The sequence below is a fragment of the Oncorhynchus kisutch genome, linkage group LG14, assembly GCF_002021735.2.
Source record: "Oncorhynchus kisutch isolate 150728-3 linkage group LG14, Okis_V2, whole genome shotgun sequence".
Lineage (NCBI taxonomy): Eukaryota > Metazoa > Chordata > Actinopteri > Salmoniformes > Salmonidae > Oncorhynchus > Oncorhynchus kisutch.
Window position 1 is genome coordinate 4,482,379 of NC_034187.2, and position 16,290 is coordinate 4,498,668.

Below are 16,290 nucleotides of genomic sequence, written 5' to 3' on the forward strand. Positions count from 1 at the left end.
CATCTGATGAAGATCATCAAAGGTTAGTGATTAATTTTATCTCTATTTGTGCTTTTTGTGACTCCTCTCTTTGGCTGGAAAAATGGCTGGGTTTTTCTGTGAGTTGGTGGTGACCTAACAATCGTTTGTGGAGCTTTCGCTGTAAAGCATTTTTTGAAATCAGACACTGTGGCTGGATTAACGAGAATTTTATCTTTAAAATGGTGCCTAATACTTATATATGTTTGAGAAATTAGATTTATGAGATTTGTTGCTTTGTATTTGGCGCCCTGCAATTTCATTGGCTGTTGGCGAGGGGTTCCGCTAAAGGTCTTACTCACATTGGCTACGGAAAGTGAGATCACAGTAAACTGCTGGTGTTCTCATGCATGAATCAGGGTTACTTGTCTCGAAGCGAGCAGAGTAGACATTTAGATCCTCTGGGCAGCTCGCGGCTGGGTTTCCCTTTGTCATCCATGATAGCTTGCAAGCACTGACACATGCATTGTGCATCAGAGCCGGTGTCGTAGGATTCGATCTTAGTCCTGTATCGATGCTTTACCTGTTTGATGGTTCGTTGGAGGTCTTAGCGGGAATTCTTATAAGCATCCGGATTACTATCCCCGCTCCTTGAAAGCAGCAGCTCTAGCTTTAAACTCAGTGCAGATGTTGCCTGTAATCCATGACTTCTGGTTGGGGTATGTACGTACGGTCACTGGTCAATGCACTTCTTAATGAAGGCGGTGACTTATCAGAGCCCAAAAAAATCCAAATCTGAAGACGGTGGAAACCACTTTATCTAGTTCCCATAAATAATTTAGCTAGCGACATTCATAAGATTTCAAAGTGAACCAAAACAAACTGTTGTTGTTGTTGTTTTTTTATGTATTAACAGCACAGAAACACACATCAGGGTTCACTTCTCTCAGAAAAACAGGAAATAGAGACGGATCCTCTGATTGGTTGTTTGTGACTTACAGGTGATGAATTACGGACTCACTCAGCGCGTCTGTCTCTGCCCCTACAAGCCTACAAGCTACTCCTGTGAGGAAGAGCAGGTCAAGTTCACAGAAACAAAATAAAAAAATAATAAAAAAAAGTGGCAAAATATATCTGTCCATCGATCCCTTACGATGGACCAGTGATTAATTTACTGTACACATTATCCAGTTAAAATCACACCACATTAAAAAAAAAGACTAGTTTAGATACAAAATGGTGATCTTTTACATTGGTGTTAGAGAGAGTCAATGCAGGTAGGTATTCCAGTTTGGGTAAAAGGAATGAAATCATAGAGCTGTTCTTACCCAGAGGTAGTCTTCTGATGTCCATCGTCAGATCGTCTCAGACCAACAGAGTGATTAACACAACACCAGACAGAGACAAGAGTACCAACAGCCCTTACCATACAGAGAGATACGGTACCTCACCAATATGGTACCTCACTACGGAAAAAAATGCTATGGCTATAATATATGGCTATATAGCCCATTCATTACGATGGCAATAGATTTGAGCTGGTCAAATGCCATTGAATGATGTTCATCAATTTTGTGCTGGATAGTGTGATCAGTATAAGAGAAACTACAACGTGTAAATCTGCTGGACTAAACTGAACTGTGGGTCTCCTGTCCTGTCAGAGAGAAGAAGAAGGAGAGGAAATAGAATAGAGAAAGCTGGAGCTGAAAGAGATTTAGTTAAGATTTCCCTTCACTACATCTCTCACTTCCATTTGGATTAAACTGATGTTCTAGAATGTTCCCTGTCCTGTCTGGACTTACCTCTGACGCAACAGTGTCCTGTCTGGACTTACCTCTGACGCAACAGTCCCCTGTCCTGTCTAGACTTACCTCTTACGCAACAGTCCCCTGTCCTGTCTGAAAATACCTCTGATGCAACAGTCCCCTGTCCTGTCTGAAAATACCTCTGACGCAACAGTCCCCTGTCCTGTCTAGACTTACCTCTGACGCAACAGTCCCCTGTCCTGTCTAGACTTACCTCTGACGCAACAGTCCCCTGTCCTGTCTGGACTTACCTCTGACACAACAGTGTCCTGTCCTGTCTGAAAATACCTCTGACGCAACAGTGTCCTGTCCTGTCTGGACTTACCTCTAACGCAACAGACCCCTGGCGATGAGGTAATATAGGATCCTATCACTAGATGGGTGGTGTTTAGTGTGGGTAATGTTTCCTAACATGTTTGAACCTTCACGTTCCACTTACACACTGTATATGATGGGAATAGTGCTCTTCTTTACCCTAAAAACCTATTAGAGTCTATTAGATTTGGAAAATAAGCAGCATAAAACCTTTCTGTGATGTTCCTAAACAAGGTTTTTATTTAACATAATAGAGAGAGGTAATATAAGACAAATACACAAATATAAAGTACAGCGAAGTAGAAAAGGAGAAAGTAAGAGCAGAAAGCTGGAGGAGGGGGGGAGGGGGATTGAGAGGAAGAGCGAGGGAGAGGGAGAGGGGGGGATTGAGAGGAAGAGCGAGGGAGAGGGAGGGAGAGCAGGGGAAAGAGCGGGATTGAGAGGTAGGGGCAGAGAGAGGGGCAGAGAGAGGGAGAGAGAGGGATTGAGAGGGAGAGCGAGAGGGAGGGAGTGGGAGATTGAGAGGGAGAGCGAGAGGGAGGGAGTGGGAGATTGAGAGGGAGAGCGAGGGAGTGGGAGAGAGCGAGGGAGAGGGAGAGAGCGAGGGAGGGAGGGAGGAGGATAAAAGACAGATAGAAAGTCTTACCTATCTAGTCTTCAGATCTCAAAGTGCTGCTGTGGAGGGACGCTCCCTGCTTTTAGTACCCTACACTACAGACTGTTTAAACAGCTGCCATGGTTATTATTCACTCTCAGTCTCTACCTTTGGGTTGCAAAATCCCAGGTAGTTTCCCCCAAAATAGCCTGGTTTTCCAAAAGATTCCCCGTAATTTCATAAATCTTTCAACCCGGGAATTCTGGAAAACTGGGGGAATCTGGGCCATAATTTTGAGTCCCTAGTCTGCCTTCTTCAAAACACAATACAAGGACCTGCATAGGTTCACTAGGCTCTCTGGCTTTGTATTCACACAACCAATAGGGGCCTCCTTTTAACCCATGCCAACTAGCTAAAAGACATTGGCGTATGCAAAATGGTACCCGAATACCTTATATATATATATATATATAGTGTAGCACAGTCTCAGAGCCAGTTGCCCCTTTGCAAGTCCTCCAGAAGGGAGCGCCCGAGACGTAGAGATGATAAATTAAAAGATGATACTTACATCCTATCCTCGCATACTTTTCCCCCAAAAGCTCTGAGATTCATCTTGCTTTAGTCATCATATGATGTCTACCATAATGGTGGGGTTATAATCAATAGATTAGCTTTGAGGAAATTTAACATTTCGTCCATCCTATCAGGCCTTGGGGGGGGGGGGGGTGTAACTCCAGTCCTCGGGGGAGGGGGCAGGGCTTGATTAGCGCCACACTTGTGCCCCAGCTGACACACCTGACTCCAATAATCAACTCATTCATGATCTTCAGTTTAGAATGCAATTAAGTTTAAAAATCTAGTGTGTTTGCTAAGAATGATGGGGCGGGGGGGTGACCCTGAATAAGGCCACCGAGGACTGGAGTCGCCCTGTCCTGCGTCTAACTGAAAGTTCTACTGTATACTGTCATCCCAAGTCACTGTTATTAACAGTTTATCCTGTAACTCTTTACACTGTTGGGGAAACTGTAATATATCAGTTGTTGACTTGACGGACATTCCACATATTGTTTATAAAATATATATATATTTTTTTTTATCAAGTTCAATTGAACAAAATTAGCAAATATCTGAACTATTTGAAATTAATGTTAGGATGTTAGAAATGGGGGTCAATACATTCATTTGTAGTCCAGTCATTGACAGGGGTGTTAAAACTACACTGGGTATGCTCTAGATATGGGTATTGTAGTTTTTTTTACCTTGTGAGTGTCTCTGAATTTACTGATCTCTCTGGATATCAGGTCTCTTTTGTCATCTTCCATGTCCATCACATTGATGTCCTCCTGGGAAACAGATAATACGTGATATCAGGTTCATAACATGTCCTTCTCCCGTCACCAAACGACACTGCTGAAACAAGGTCCAGGGCGGCCCAGTTAGCGTAGCGATTTACAGAAAAGAAAAAACTAAATGGCTGCAGGTTAAGCGCCTCCTCCTGGAAAACAAGTGAAGAAACAAAAAACACACTCCATGTAAAACAACATCGACAATCTCTCTCACCACGCGCTTTAAATAGGAGAAACGGACGCTACTACCTCCTCTGTTCAGCGGAACGGACACTACTTCCTCCTCTCTCCAGAGGAACGGACGCTACTTCCTCCTCTGTTCAGCGGAACGGACACTACTTCCTCCTCTCTCCAGAGGAACGGACGCTACTTCCTCCTCTGTTCAGCGGAACGGACACTACTTCCTCCTCTCTCCAGAGGAACGGACGCTACTACCTCCTCTCTCCAGAGGAACGGACGCTACCACCTCCTCTCTCCAGCGGAACGGACGCTACCACCTCCTCTCTCCAGCGGAACGGACGCTACCACCTCCTCTCTCCAGCGGAACGGACGCTACCACCTCCTCTCTCCAGCGGAACGGACGCTACTACCTCCTCTCTCCAGAGGAACGGACGCTACTTCCTCCTCTGTTCAGCGGAACGGACGCTACTACCTCCTCTCTCCAGTGGAACGGACGCTACTTCCTTCTCTCTCCAGCGGAACGGACACTACTTCCTCCTCTCTCCAGAGGAACGGACGCTACTTCCTCCTCTGTTCAGCGGAACGGACACTACTTCCTCCTCTCTCCAGAGGAACGGACGCTACTTCCTCCTCTGTTCAGCGGAACGGACACTACTTCCTCCTCTCTCCAGAGGAACGGACGCTACTACCTCCTCTCTCCAGAGGAACGGACGCTACCACCTCCTCTCTCCAGCGGAACGGACGCTACCACCTCCTCTCTCCAGCGGAACGGACGCTACCACCTCCTCTCTCCAGCGGAACGGACGCTACCACCTCCTCTCTCCAGCGGAACGGACGCTACTACCTCCTCTCTCCAGCGGAACGGACGCTACTACCTCCTCTCTCCAGCGGAACGGACGCTACTACCTCCTCTCTCCAGCGGAACGGACGCTACTACCTCCTCTCTCCAGAGGAACGGACGCTACTACCTCCTCTCTCCAGAGGAACGGACGCTACTACCTCCTCTCTCCAGAGGAACGGACACTACTACCTCCTCTCTCCAGAGGAACGGAAGCTACTACCTCCTCTCTCCAGTGAAACGGACGCTACTACCTCCTCTCTCCAGCGGAACGGACGCTACTACCTCCTCTCTCCAGCGGAACAGACGCTACTGCCTCCTCTCTCCAGCGAAACGGACGCTACTACCTCCTCTCTCCAGCGAAACGGACGCTACTACCTCCTCTCTCCAGCGGAACAGACGCTACTGCCTCCTCTGACCAGCGGAACGGACGCTACTACCTCCTCTGACCAGCGGAACGGACGCTACTACCTCCTCTGACCAGCGGAACGGACGCTACTACCTCCTCTCTCCGGCGGAACGGACGCTACTACCTCCTCTCTCCAGCGGAACGGACGCTACTACCTCCTCTCTCCAGTGGAACGGACGCTACTACCTCCTCTCTCCAGTGGAACGGACGCTACTACCTCCTCTCTCCAGTGGAACGGACGCTACTACCTCCTCTCTCCAGTGGAACGGACGCTACTACCTCCTCTCTCCAGTGGAACGGACGCTACTACCTCCTCTCTCCAGTGGAACGGACGCTACTACCTCCTCTCTCCAGTGGAACGGACGCTACTACCTCCTCTCTCCAGTGGAACGGACGCTACTACCTCCTCTCTCCAGTGGAACGGAAGCTACTACCTCCTCTTTCTTCTCTCTCTTCTTCTTGCGGGGCTGGTTGTCTCCGTCCTGAGAAGGTGCGTTGAGCTCACTGCCGTACTCCCGGATCAACCCCTCGATCGCCCCTTTCACTATCTGGTCACGACGCTTTGTGTCTTCGTCAAGAACCTCTTCCTCATCCTCTTCTTCCTTGGGCCCGTCCTCAGACTTGGCTCCCTATGAGACGTAAAAAGAGAGAGGCGAGAAAGCCAAGAGAAATTCCTTAAATTCCTTAAATTCCATAAAACAAAAAAGTACAGCGAAAGAGGAATGTTCATGTTGGGATTTTGCAAGGTGTACCACACAGAACCCATGTTAAAACCAAGCCAATGCTCTGCCCTGACGAAGACTAGAGCCGGGATGATACCACTACCGCAAATTTTTTTTTTACATGACAAATAGAAAAACACAAAGCAGACCAAACTCTACGGTGCTATAAAAAAATATGTCTTTTTTTAACTGCTGTATGTAAAATATTGCATGTGCTTTTGCTTAGAAAATTATTTTGGGACACTGGATAGAAAACATCATGTTTGTGTTGTGTTGTGTTGTGTTGTGTTGTGTTGTGTTGTGTTGTGTTGTTTGTTTCCAATATTATATTGTTTTCATAAAGAAGTCTAACATCTGCTTTGTGTTTTATTTCCTTACCGTGATACAAACGAGTATCGTGATACCGGTATCGTCCCGGACCTCATAGAAGACCCGAGAGACTAAATGTTGGTAATGAAATGCTCACTGCTAGGAGAGAGGTGACACTTATATTTTCTGAACCCAGTCTGCTCTCCTCCATTATCGTCTCATGGTAGACCGTGTGTGTGTGTGTGTGTGTGTGTGTGTGTTCACCCCGTTGGCGTTCCTCTTCCTAGCCTTCCATTCTTCAAGCTGGGCCTTGGTCTTAGCATCCACCTTAACCAGCAGCTTCTTGTCTCCCAGCAACAGCTCATGTAGCAGACGAAGGGAACGCAGGGTGGACTCTGGCTCCTTGTACTCACAGAAACCAAACGCTACAGAGACACAGACAGAGAGGAAGGGAGCGAGAGAGATAGAGAGGGGAAGGGAGCGAGGGAGAGAGAGAGGGGAAGGGAGCGAGGGAGAGAGAGTTTTATACAGTCACTGGGGGAGAGAGAGAGAGAGAGAGTTTTATACAGTCACTGGGAGAGAGTGAGAGAGTTTTATACAGTCACTGGGAGAGAGTGAGAGAGTTTTATACAGTCACTGGCAGAGAGAGTGAGAGTTTTATACAGTCACTGGCAGAGAGAGTGAGAGTTTTATACAGTCACTGGCAGAGAGAGTGAGAGTTTTATACAGTCACTGGGGGAGAGAGAGAGAGTTTTATACAGTCACTGGGGGAGAGAGAGAGAGAGAGTTTTATACAGTCACTGGGGGAGAGAGAGAGAGAGAGAGTTTTATACAGTCACTGGGGGAGAGAGAGAGAGTTTTATACAGTCACTGGGAGAGAGAGAGAGAGAGTTTTATACAGTTGTAAATGAGAACTTGTTCTCAACTGGCCTACCTGGTTAAATAAAGGTGAAATAAAAATAACTTGCGTGGCGGTAACTACGCAGGCCCGGCCGGCGGTAACTACGCAGGCCCGGCCGGCGGTAACTACGCAGGCCCTGCCGGCGGTAACTACGCAGGCCCGGCCGGCGGTAACTACGCAGGCCCTGCCGGCGGAAACTACGCAGGCCCTGCCGGCGGTAACTACGCAGACCCTGCCGGCGGTAACTACGCAGACCCTGCCGGCGGTAACTACACAGACCCTGCCGGCGGTAACTACACAGACCCTGCCGGCGGTAACTACACAGACCCTGCCGGCGGTAACTACACAGACCCTGCCGGCGGTAACTACACAGACCCTGCCGGCGGTAACTACACAGACCCTGCCGGCGGTAACTACACAGACCCTGCCGGCGGTAACTACACAGACCCTGCCGGCGGTAACTACACAGACCCTGCCGGCGGTAACTACACAGACCCTGTCGGCGGTAACTACACAGACCCTGTCGGCGGTAACTACACAGACCCTGTCGGCGGTAACTACACAGACCCTGTCGGCGGTAACTACACAGACCCTGTCGGCGGTAACTACACAGACCCTGTCGGCGGTAACTACACAGACCCTGTCGGCGGTAACTACACAGACCCTGTCGGCGGTAACTACACAGACCCTGTCGGCGGTAACTACACAGACCCTGTCGGCGGTAACTACACAGACCCTGTCGGCGGTAACTACACAGACCCTGTCGGCGGTAACTACACAGACCCTGTCGGCGGTAACTACACAGACCCTGTCGGCGGTAACTACACAGACCCTGTCGGCCGTAACTACACAGACCCTGTCGGCCGTAACTACACAGACCCTGTCGGCCGTAACTACACAGACCCTGTCGGCCGTAACTACACAGACCCTGTCGGCCGTAACTACACAGACCCTGTCGGCCGTAACTACACAGACTCTGTCGGCCGTAACTACACAGACTCTGTCGGCCGTAACTACACAGACTCTGTCGGCCGTAACTACACAGACTCTGTCGGCCGTAACTACACAGACTCTGTCGGCCGTAACTACACAGACTCTGTCGGCCGTAACTACACAGACTCTGTCGGCCGTAACTACACAGACTCTGTCGGCCGTAACTACACAGACTCTGTCGGCCGTAACTACACAGACTCTGTCGGCCGTAACTACACAGACTCTGTCGGCCGTAACTACACAGACTCTGTCGGCGGTAACTACACAGACTCTGTCGGCGGTAACTACACAGACTCTGTCGGCGGTAACTACACAGACTCTGTCGGCGGTAACTACACAGACTCTGTCGGCGGTAACTACACAGACTCTGTCGGCGGTAACTACACAGACTCTGTCGGCGGTAACTACACAGACTCTGTCGGCGGTAACTACACAGACTCTGTCGGCGGTAACTACACAGACTCTGTCGGCGGTAACTACACAGGCTCGGCAGTTAACAACACAACAAGGAAAGGAGGGAAAGTATAATTGAAGTGTTGTACCTGTTTTGTTTTTACCTTGCAGTTTCCCAGAAGCCCCTTGGACCCTCTTCCAGCTCAGGACCAGGCCACATTTCTACAGGATGGTGGAAAAGACAGGCAGAGGGAAAATCACTCATCTGAGACTAAAGACCAAAAATGTCAGAGTGATCCAATATCATTCCATCAAATTGGTTTATAAACTTTATATATTAGGGTTATTACGACACCAGGATCACGATACACAATCGAGAATCGTGGCAAGGAATGCTCTCAATGTAGTAAACACACAGCCTTCTGTTGAGGCACATTTGTTTTTCTTCCCAGAGCTACAGTGCATTTCAGAAAGTATTCAGATCCCCTTGACTTTTTCCACATTTTGTTGAGTTACAGCCTTATTCTAAAATTGATTAAATTAATTTGTTTCTATATCAATGTACACACAATACCTCATAAGAACAAAGCGGAAAACGGTTTTTTATTTTAACAAATTTAAGAATAAAACCCCCCAGAAATACCATATTTACATACAATACCAATCAACAGTTTGGACACCTACTCATTCAAAGGTTTTTCTTTATTTTCTACTATTTTCTACATTGTAGAATAATTTATTCTAATAAAATAATAATATTAGTATATTATAATATATTATATAATTAATAGAATAATAATATTATAATATATTATATAATTAATAGAATAATAATATTATAATATATTATATGATTAATAGAATAATATTATAATATATTATATAATTAATAGAATAATAATATTCCCGAATGCTCTGTATATCACACAATATTTTACCTACATCAGGTTGGGTGTTTAGTCCTCTTTAAAATAACAGATCTCAGTCCTTTTAAAAGTGAACTCTGGGTAAAAAAAAGAACTTGTATTCACACTGCCTTTGAATTAGGATTCAACTATTTTGCCAGTTCACCTATTTTCGTGAGAGAGAGTCGTCTTTGAATTCACATTGCTATGGTTACAAAAGGAACCAAGATTATTTTTTATTTTTTCTCCCAACATTCACTCAATGCACTCTGGGATTTTACAGAAGTGCCAGACAAGCCATTAAATCAGAACGTGTTATCAGACAGCGAGATAAACCAACTTACATTTTGGAAACTAATATAAAAGATGACATATAATAATTATAAATCAGAAGATCATATTAACATGTAAATATTACTGGAAACAGAATAAATAGCAGAAGAATACAAGTAGTTTAAATAATGCTGTAGTTGAAAATTTTACACTCAAAATGTAGGCCACTGTCCCTTTAAGAGCAAGCATTGATTTTGTACCCTGTCGTGATTCTCACCAAATATATTGGTCTTCTCACACTATCCAAACTACAAAAACGGAATAGACAGCTGAAACAGCTGATGAAGCTCTCTTAGCCTGTTGATCACATATTACAAACAAATAAATCTGATGCAAACCAATCATCTCAACATTGTGTCAAAAACTCCACACATATGTAGACAATCGCTTAATCAATATCCCCCCAAAAAACAGCATAGGCCTCCCGGGTGGCGCAGTGGTTAAGGGCGCTGTACTGCAGCGCCAGCTGTGCCACCAGAGACTCTGGGTTCGCGCCCAGGCTCTGTCTAAACCGGCCGCGACCGGGAGGTCCATGGGGCGATGCACAATTGGCCTAGCGTCGTAGGGATGTCCTTGTCTCATCGCGCACCAGCGACTCCTGTGGCGGGCCGGGCGCAGTGCGCACTAACCAAGGTTGCCAGGTGCACGGTGTTTCCTCCGACACATTGGTGCGGCTGGCTTCCGGGTTGGATGCACGGCTTGGTTGGGTTGTGTATCGGAGTGTGTATCATGACTTTCAACCATAGTCTCTCCCGAGGCCGTACGGGAGTTGTAGCGATGAGACAAGATAGTAGCTACTAAAACAATTGGATACCACGAAATTGGGGAGAAAAGGGGGTAAAATAAATTCAAGATGATCTCAGTTCGGGTTCAAGGGCTCTTTTGAAAGGTCTGAGTTCCTTTAGAGAGTGTTCGCACTTCACAAAACTGATTTAAGCAAACTGCAACTGAGTTGCAAAATTGGCTGAGGAACATACGAGATTAGTCTGCTTCATTCTTTATTAATTTTTTTGCCATGGAAAACCGAGTATTGTCGTATCGCAATACTGGCATTGTAGACAACCGTACTTTATAAAAGCCATTTTTTTTTACATAAACTATTGTCACAAAGTGCTTTACAGTAACCCGGCCTAGAAACCAAGAACCAAGCAGTGGCAAGAAAAAGCCTCAAGAGGACCCAGATCACAAATAAAACACAAACAGAAGGTTAAAACCCCTGTTTCCGTGCCCTGCCCAGTGCTCACCGCTAACAGCTGTCTGACCAGCATGTCTGAAGCCTTCTCTGAGATGTTCCCGACAAACACTGTGGTGGTGGTAGGGTCTCCACTGCCCCCCTCCTGGTTCTCCTTGACTCGGACTGGGTTCAGATCCTTCCTAGGGCCAGGAGGCATCTGGACCATAGACACTGTGGTAGGAACCATGACCTGCAATAAAATAATACAACACACATTAGGAGAGGGGTCTGTGTGTCTGTGTTTATTTGTGTGTGTGTGTGTGTCTGTTTTTGTGTGTGTGTGTGTATATATATTTGTGTGTGTGTGTGTGTCTGTTTATTTGTGTGTGTGTGTCTGTTTTTGTGTGTGTGTGTGTATATATTTGTGTGTGTGTGTGTATATATTTGTGTGTGTGTGTGTGTCTGTTTATTTGTGTGTGTGTGTCTGTTTATTTGTGTGTGTGTGTGTCTGTTTTTGTGTGTGTGTGTGTGTGTATATATATTTGTGTGTGTGTGTGTGTCTGTTTATTTGTGTGTGTGTGTGTCTGTTTTTGTGTGTGTGTGTGTGTGTATATATTTGTGTGTGTGTGTGTCTGTTTTTGTGTGTGTGTGTATATATTTGTGTGTGTGTGTGTGTCTGTTTATTTGTGTGTGTGTGTCTGTTTATTTGTGTGTGTGTGTGTCTGTTTTTGTGTGTGTGTGTATATATTTGTTTGTGTGTGTGTGTGTATATATTTGTTTGTGTATGTGTGTGTGTATATATATATATATATTGTTTGTGTGTGTGTATGTGTATTTGTGTTTACTTGTGTGTGTGTGTGTGTGTGTGTGTGTGTGTGTGTATTTGTTTGTGTGTATGTCTGTGTGTTTGTGTAACAGCAGCAGTAGAGGCTTACAGCGGGCGCAGAGGTCATAATCCCCATGTGGACTGGAATCATGGGCGTACCTCAAAGAAGACACAGACACACATCAGACGAATCTGCAGTAAGACATTGGTTCTCTCCCTAATACACCACTGCACTTGACCATCAAAATGTGATGTGTTGATTCGATTTGATTAGGATCTCTTTTAGTTCTCATTTGGACTGATCTTCTAAGAGTCGTTAAACATTCAAATACAACAACAAAAAATATATTAAAAAATCACATGTTGACATTTAACCCACTGCAGACATAATAATATGACTAGATAGATGAACCAATCTATCTACCATAGTCCTGCATAACCTTCACATGTATTTGATTTTACAAATACTTCTAAAGTATTGCGTGCATTTTATACATTGAAAAAGATTCTGGTTTTGCAGAAAACTGAAACATTTCTTTATTTCTTTTGAATCTAAATGATATTTTGTCTATTTCTCTTTCCTGGCATCCTGGCTGTATCACATCCGGCCGTGATTGGGTGTCCCGTAGGGGCGGTGCACAATTGGCCCAGAGTCGCCCGGGTTTGGCCAGGGTGTACGCCGTCATTGTAAATAAGAATTTGTTCTTAATTGACTTGCCTTGTTAAATAAAAAGGTTCAATTAAAAATAGCTGGTGTACAATCTATTCTTTTGTATTGACTGAATGTCTGTCTCTTACCAACGGAATACTGTTGTGAATGGAGTTATGAAATAAAATAAGCATGTTTTTTTTTCTCCTTCCAATTATCAATGATCCCCCCCCCCCCCCCAGGTGCATTGTGTATGACTGCAACAGAAGAACCATATCTCCACCTTAAAACAATCCGTGCTGCTTTGTTCTGTCTAAACTGCAACCTCCACTTGCTGTTGCATTTTTCCCCAGATCTTAGAACAGTAATTCACCTGACCTCCCAATTAATGCCTGTGTTGATTGCTTAAGAATCTTTCCTGGTAAAAATATTTAGCTATCCTTCTGATCATGCATGTCAACCAATGCAGTGGAATGTTTTTAATAGCGATAAGCATTCTGATTGGCTGTGATCAGATCATTATTTTCCCCATATAATCCCATATTTGCCTACTCACAATACCCTCCAATAGCTCACTGAGTGAACGGCGTAGACTGATTGGTCGACCATTGGCAGGAGTAATGAGTTCTTTGCTGTCTTTCGGGATTGGACAAACATTTGGAAATTGCCTCTTTTCCAGTGACCAATTAAATAGGAATTTCAGTGGAGCTGCAATCTGGGGGAAGCAACAGAGGGAAGTAAAATAATTGTCCCATAAGATCATAACCTGTATATTTACCATCAGGTAATGACTTCATTTAACACCTCCTCCACTGACACCGTTTGTAGACTAAAAGAGCAGATCTTATTGCTCATAATATGATCATCAATTCATTGGACAATAGCTTGTTTGGAAGAATTGGTGTTTACCTTGGGGTGGTTAGAGTGTTGGACTAGTAACTGGAAGGTTGCAAGTTCAAACCCCCGAGCTGACAAGGTACAATGGGAAAACTGCCCCTGAATAGGCAGTTAACCCACTGTTCCTAGGCCGTCATTGAAAATAAGAATAAGAATTAGCCTAGTTAAATAAAGGTCAAATTAAAAAAATAATAATAATAATAACCTCTCAGCAAATTCGTTTTCCAGTCAACCTCCACACAAGACGGGCATGATTCTGGTAGCAGAGGCCTCTGATTACCTCCAGTTTGATCACTCAGACTAAAATGTTTCTCACCTGCTGGGACTCCCTGGGGCATGATGAGATAGATGTATCAAGTATTTCATACCTTTTTACAATCGATACAAGCATTTTTATAAAATAACTGGGGGTTTTTCCCCCCTCCTTTAAGTGTCATTTAACTGCATAATTACATAATATTCTATAATTGTCTTTTTAGTTTTGATTTGGCTGCTAAGTCTTTTGCCAAATGTCTTTGAGAAAACGCCTCATCAGTTCATCATCAATCCATGGAGACGGACGAGCCCCAACTGTTCTCTTTCTTACTGATGCATGATGGTCCATTACCTCAGTGGGCAAATCAATAAAACATTCTGTGGTGTGATTTAAATCATCCTCTAGATAAATCAGCTCCCAGGGTTCAACAGCCAAATCATTTAGAAATTGCATATGATTAAAACTTTTTTTTTTTTTTTTTATGTATATTGACCACAATCCTTGGGGGTTTCTTTGGAATCTTGGTGTTCATCATTATAGTCACAATATTATAGTCTGTCCAGACCACTGGCATTGATCTGGCCTTTAGGCATTGCAATAGTATACAACAGAAGATCAGATCAATGCACGCGAGATGCCTTTAATCACCATAGCAATAAATAATTAGAAAACTGAAAAGGTTTCTGGTAGCAGAGGCCTCTGATTACCTCCAGTTTGATCACTCAGACTAAAATGTTTCTCACCTGCTGGGACTCCCTGGGGGAACCCCGCGAATTGGGGAGGGCAAATCCCGGGGGGCAACTGGGGGAGGCGGTTCAGGTGAGGGGGGTACGACATCTTGGGAGGTGGGTGCAGTGACCTGGAAAGTGTAAAGGAAGAACAGGTTCAAGCATTACCGTGGCATGGGGGGGCCCATGAATACATTCTGGCCTGCGGAGATAGCTAGCTAGGCTAGCTTAGTTAACAGCTAAACTGGGTGTTTGGTTAGCCTACATTACCTACAATTGACATTAAACAATTACACCAATGAAGTTAAATGTTGTAGGCCAACTGGCTGCCTAGTTAATAGAATTGAATAGAATAAGCTATTTCTATTACACACTTCCTATGGACCATCGTTAGTTAAGCTACTGAAGCTACCAATGTAGCTAAAGAGCTAGCTAGCTAACTAACTAAATGTTGCTAGCTATTCTAACGTTTATAAACTTTTGCTAGAAGTGTGGGATGTACATACCTGAAACCGGGCGACGTATACACACACACACTGTAACCTTGTATAAACCTTTAATGAACAATATTTTATCTGTCTTCGATAGCTAATTTGCTAGCTACGTTATGCCGCTAAAAAAAAAAGAGATGTTTTTCGCAATGCATTATGGGATATGTTTTTTATTTTTAAAAGAGTGTTAATATTTTTTCAACGCTTGAGGTCGACAGAAATGTATATTACTGTACCAAAATAACCCTGTTTGTTATAGTAAATTATAGTAAACACCAGTTGTTGTTTTTTTTTGCTCAAACAGTTATCAACACAGAATAACAGACACAAACCACTGTATTTGTAACCCCCATGGATGTACATTTTTGGCAATTGGTGTTTTACTTTCTGTTCAATTCTATTTTTCAATATAACATTTGTAAACCAATGCCTGTACTAGCCTATGGGGGGCTACCGCACAGCATAAACTCTCCTTATCAAATGAACAGAGACACTGGCCCAGCCATCACCATGGAGAGCGGCACAAGCACTGTTTTGTTTGTTTTTATGTTATTTATTCATTTTCTGAACCACTCCAAAAATAAGTTTCCATGAGGGGAAAAAATAAGAGTTATTCTATTCAAATAATATAGTAATATTTCAAGAAGCCTAGGACCCTAGGCTATACCTATAGCCTACCAAACTATTTTTAGGGGAAGACAGAATAGCCACTAGTAAGGCACGTCGTTTATAGTCACTTACATGTAAACATGGGGTGCAGGTTGACATCTGATAGGCTGTGTTTTGAACTATTAAGGAAGGCAGACATCCAGGTTAAGCAACACATTTGTCAACCACGGTTTGCTGTCTATGTGGAATTTCGGGGCGGCAGGTAGCTTAGAGCGTTGGACTAGTAACTGAAAGGTTGCATGGTCGAATCCCAGAGCTGACAAGGTAAAAATCAGTCGTTCTGCCCCTGAACAGGGCAGTTAACACACTGTTTATTTTACCTTTATTTAACTAGGCAAGTCAGTTAAGAACAAATTCTTATTTTCAATGACGGCCTAGGAACAGTGGGTTTAACTGCCTGTTCAGGGGGAGAACGACAGATTTGTACCTTGTCAGCTCGGGATATGAATTTGCAACCTTTCGGTTACTAGTCCAACGTTCCTAGGCTGTCATTGTAAATAATCATTTGTTCTTAACTGACTTGCCAATTTAAATAAAGGAACATCTAAAAAATGTCTGCCCCTTAGAAATTGCGGGCCAATGGGTGCATTTTGGAAAC

General features: G+C 44.5%; 1 protein-coding gene across 3 annotated transcripts in view; it reads right to left on the reverse strand.

The window, feature by feature from the left end:
* Positions 1 to 15,170, reverse strand: part of LOC109881922 (RNA-binding protein 25-like) — a 36,860-nt gene extending 21,690 nt beyond the window's left edge. The window contains exons 1-8 of one of the 3 annotated variants that reach the window (XM_031787667.1): positions 15,039 to 15,170; positions 14,548 to 14,663; positions 12,112 to 12,161; positions 11,247 to 11,426; positions 8,929 to 8,986; positions 6,742 to 6,902; positions 5,881 to 6,075; positions 3,933 to 4,016 (exon numbers count right to left, since the gene is read on the reverse strand). In XM_031787667.1, the coding sequence (XP_031643527.1) occupies positions 3,933 to 4,016; positions 5,881 to 6,075; positions 6,742 to 6,902; positions 8,929 to 8,986; positions 11,247 to 11,426; positions 12,112 to 12,161; positions 14,548 to 14,641 (822 nt within the window). In that variant the 5' untranslated portion in view covers positions 14,642 to 14,663; positions 15,039 to 15,170. Of the gene's footprint in view, positions 1 to 3,932; positions 4,017 to 5,880; positions 6,076 to 6,741; positions 6,903 to 8,913; positions 8,987 to 11,246; positions 11,427 to 12,111; positions 12,162 to 13,864; positions 13,902 to 14,547; positions 14,664 to 15,038 lie in introns of those variants that run through there. The other 2 variants (XM_031787666.1, XM_031787668.1) reach the window with 2 other exon arrangements.
* Positions 15,171 to 16,290: the final 1,120 nt, after the last annotated feature.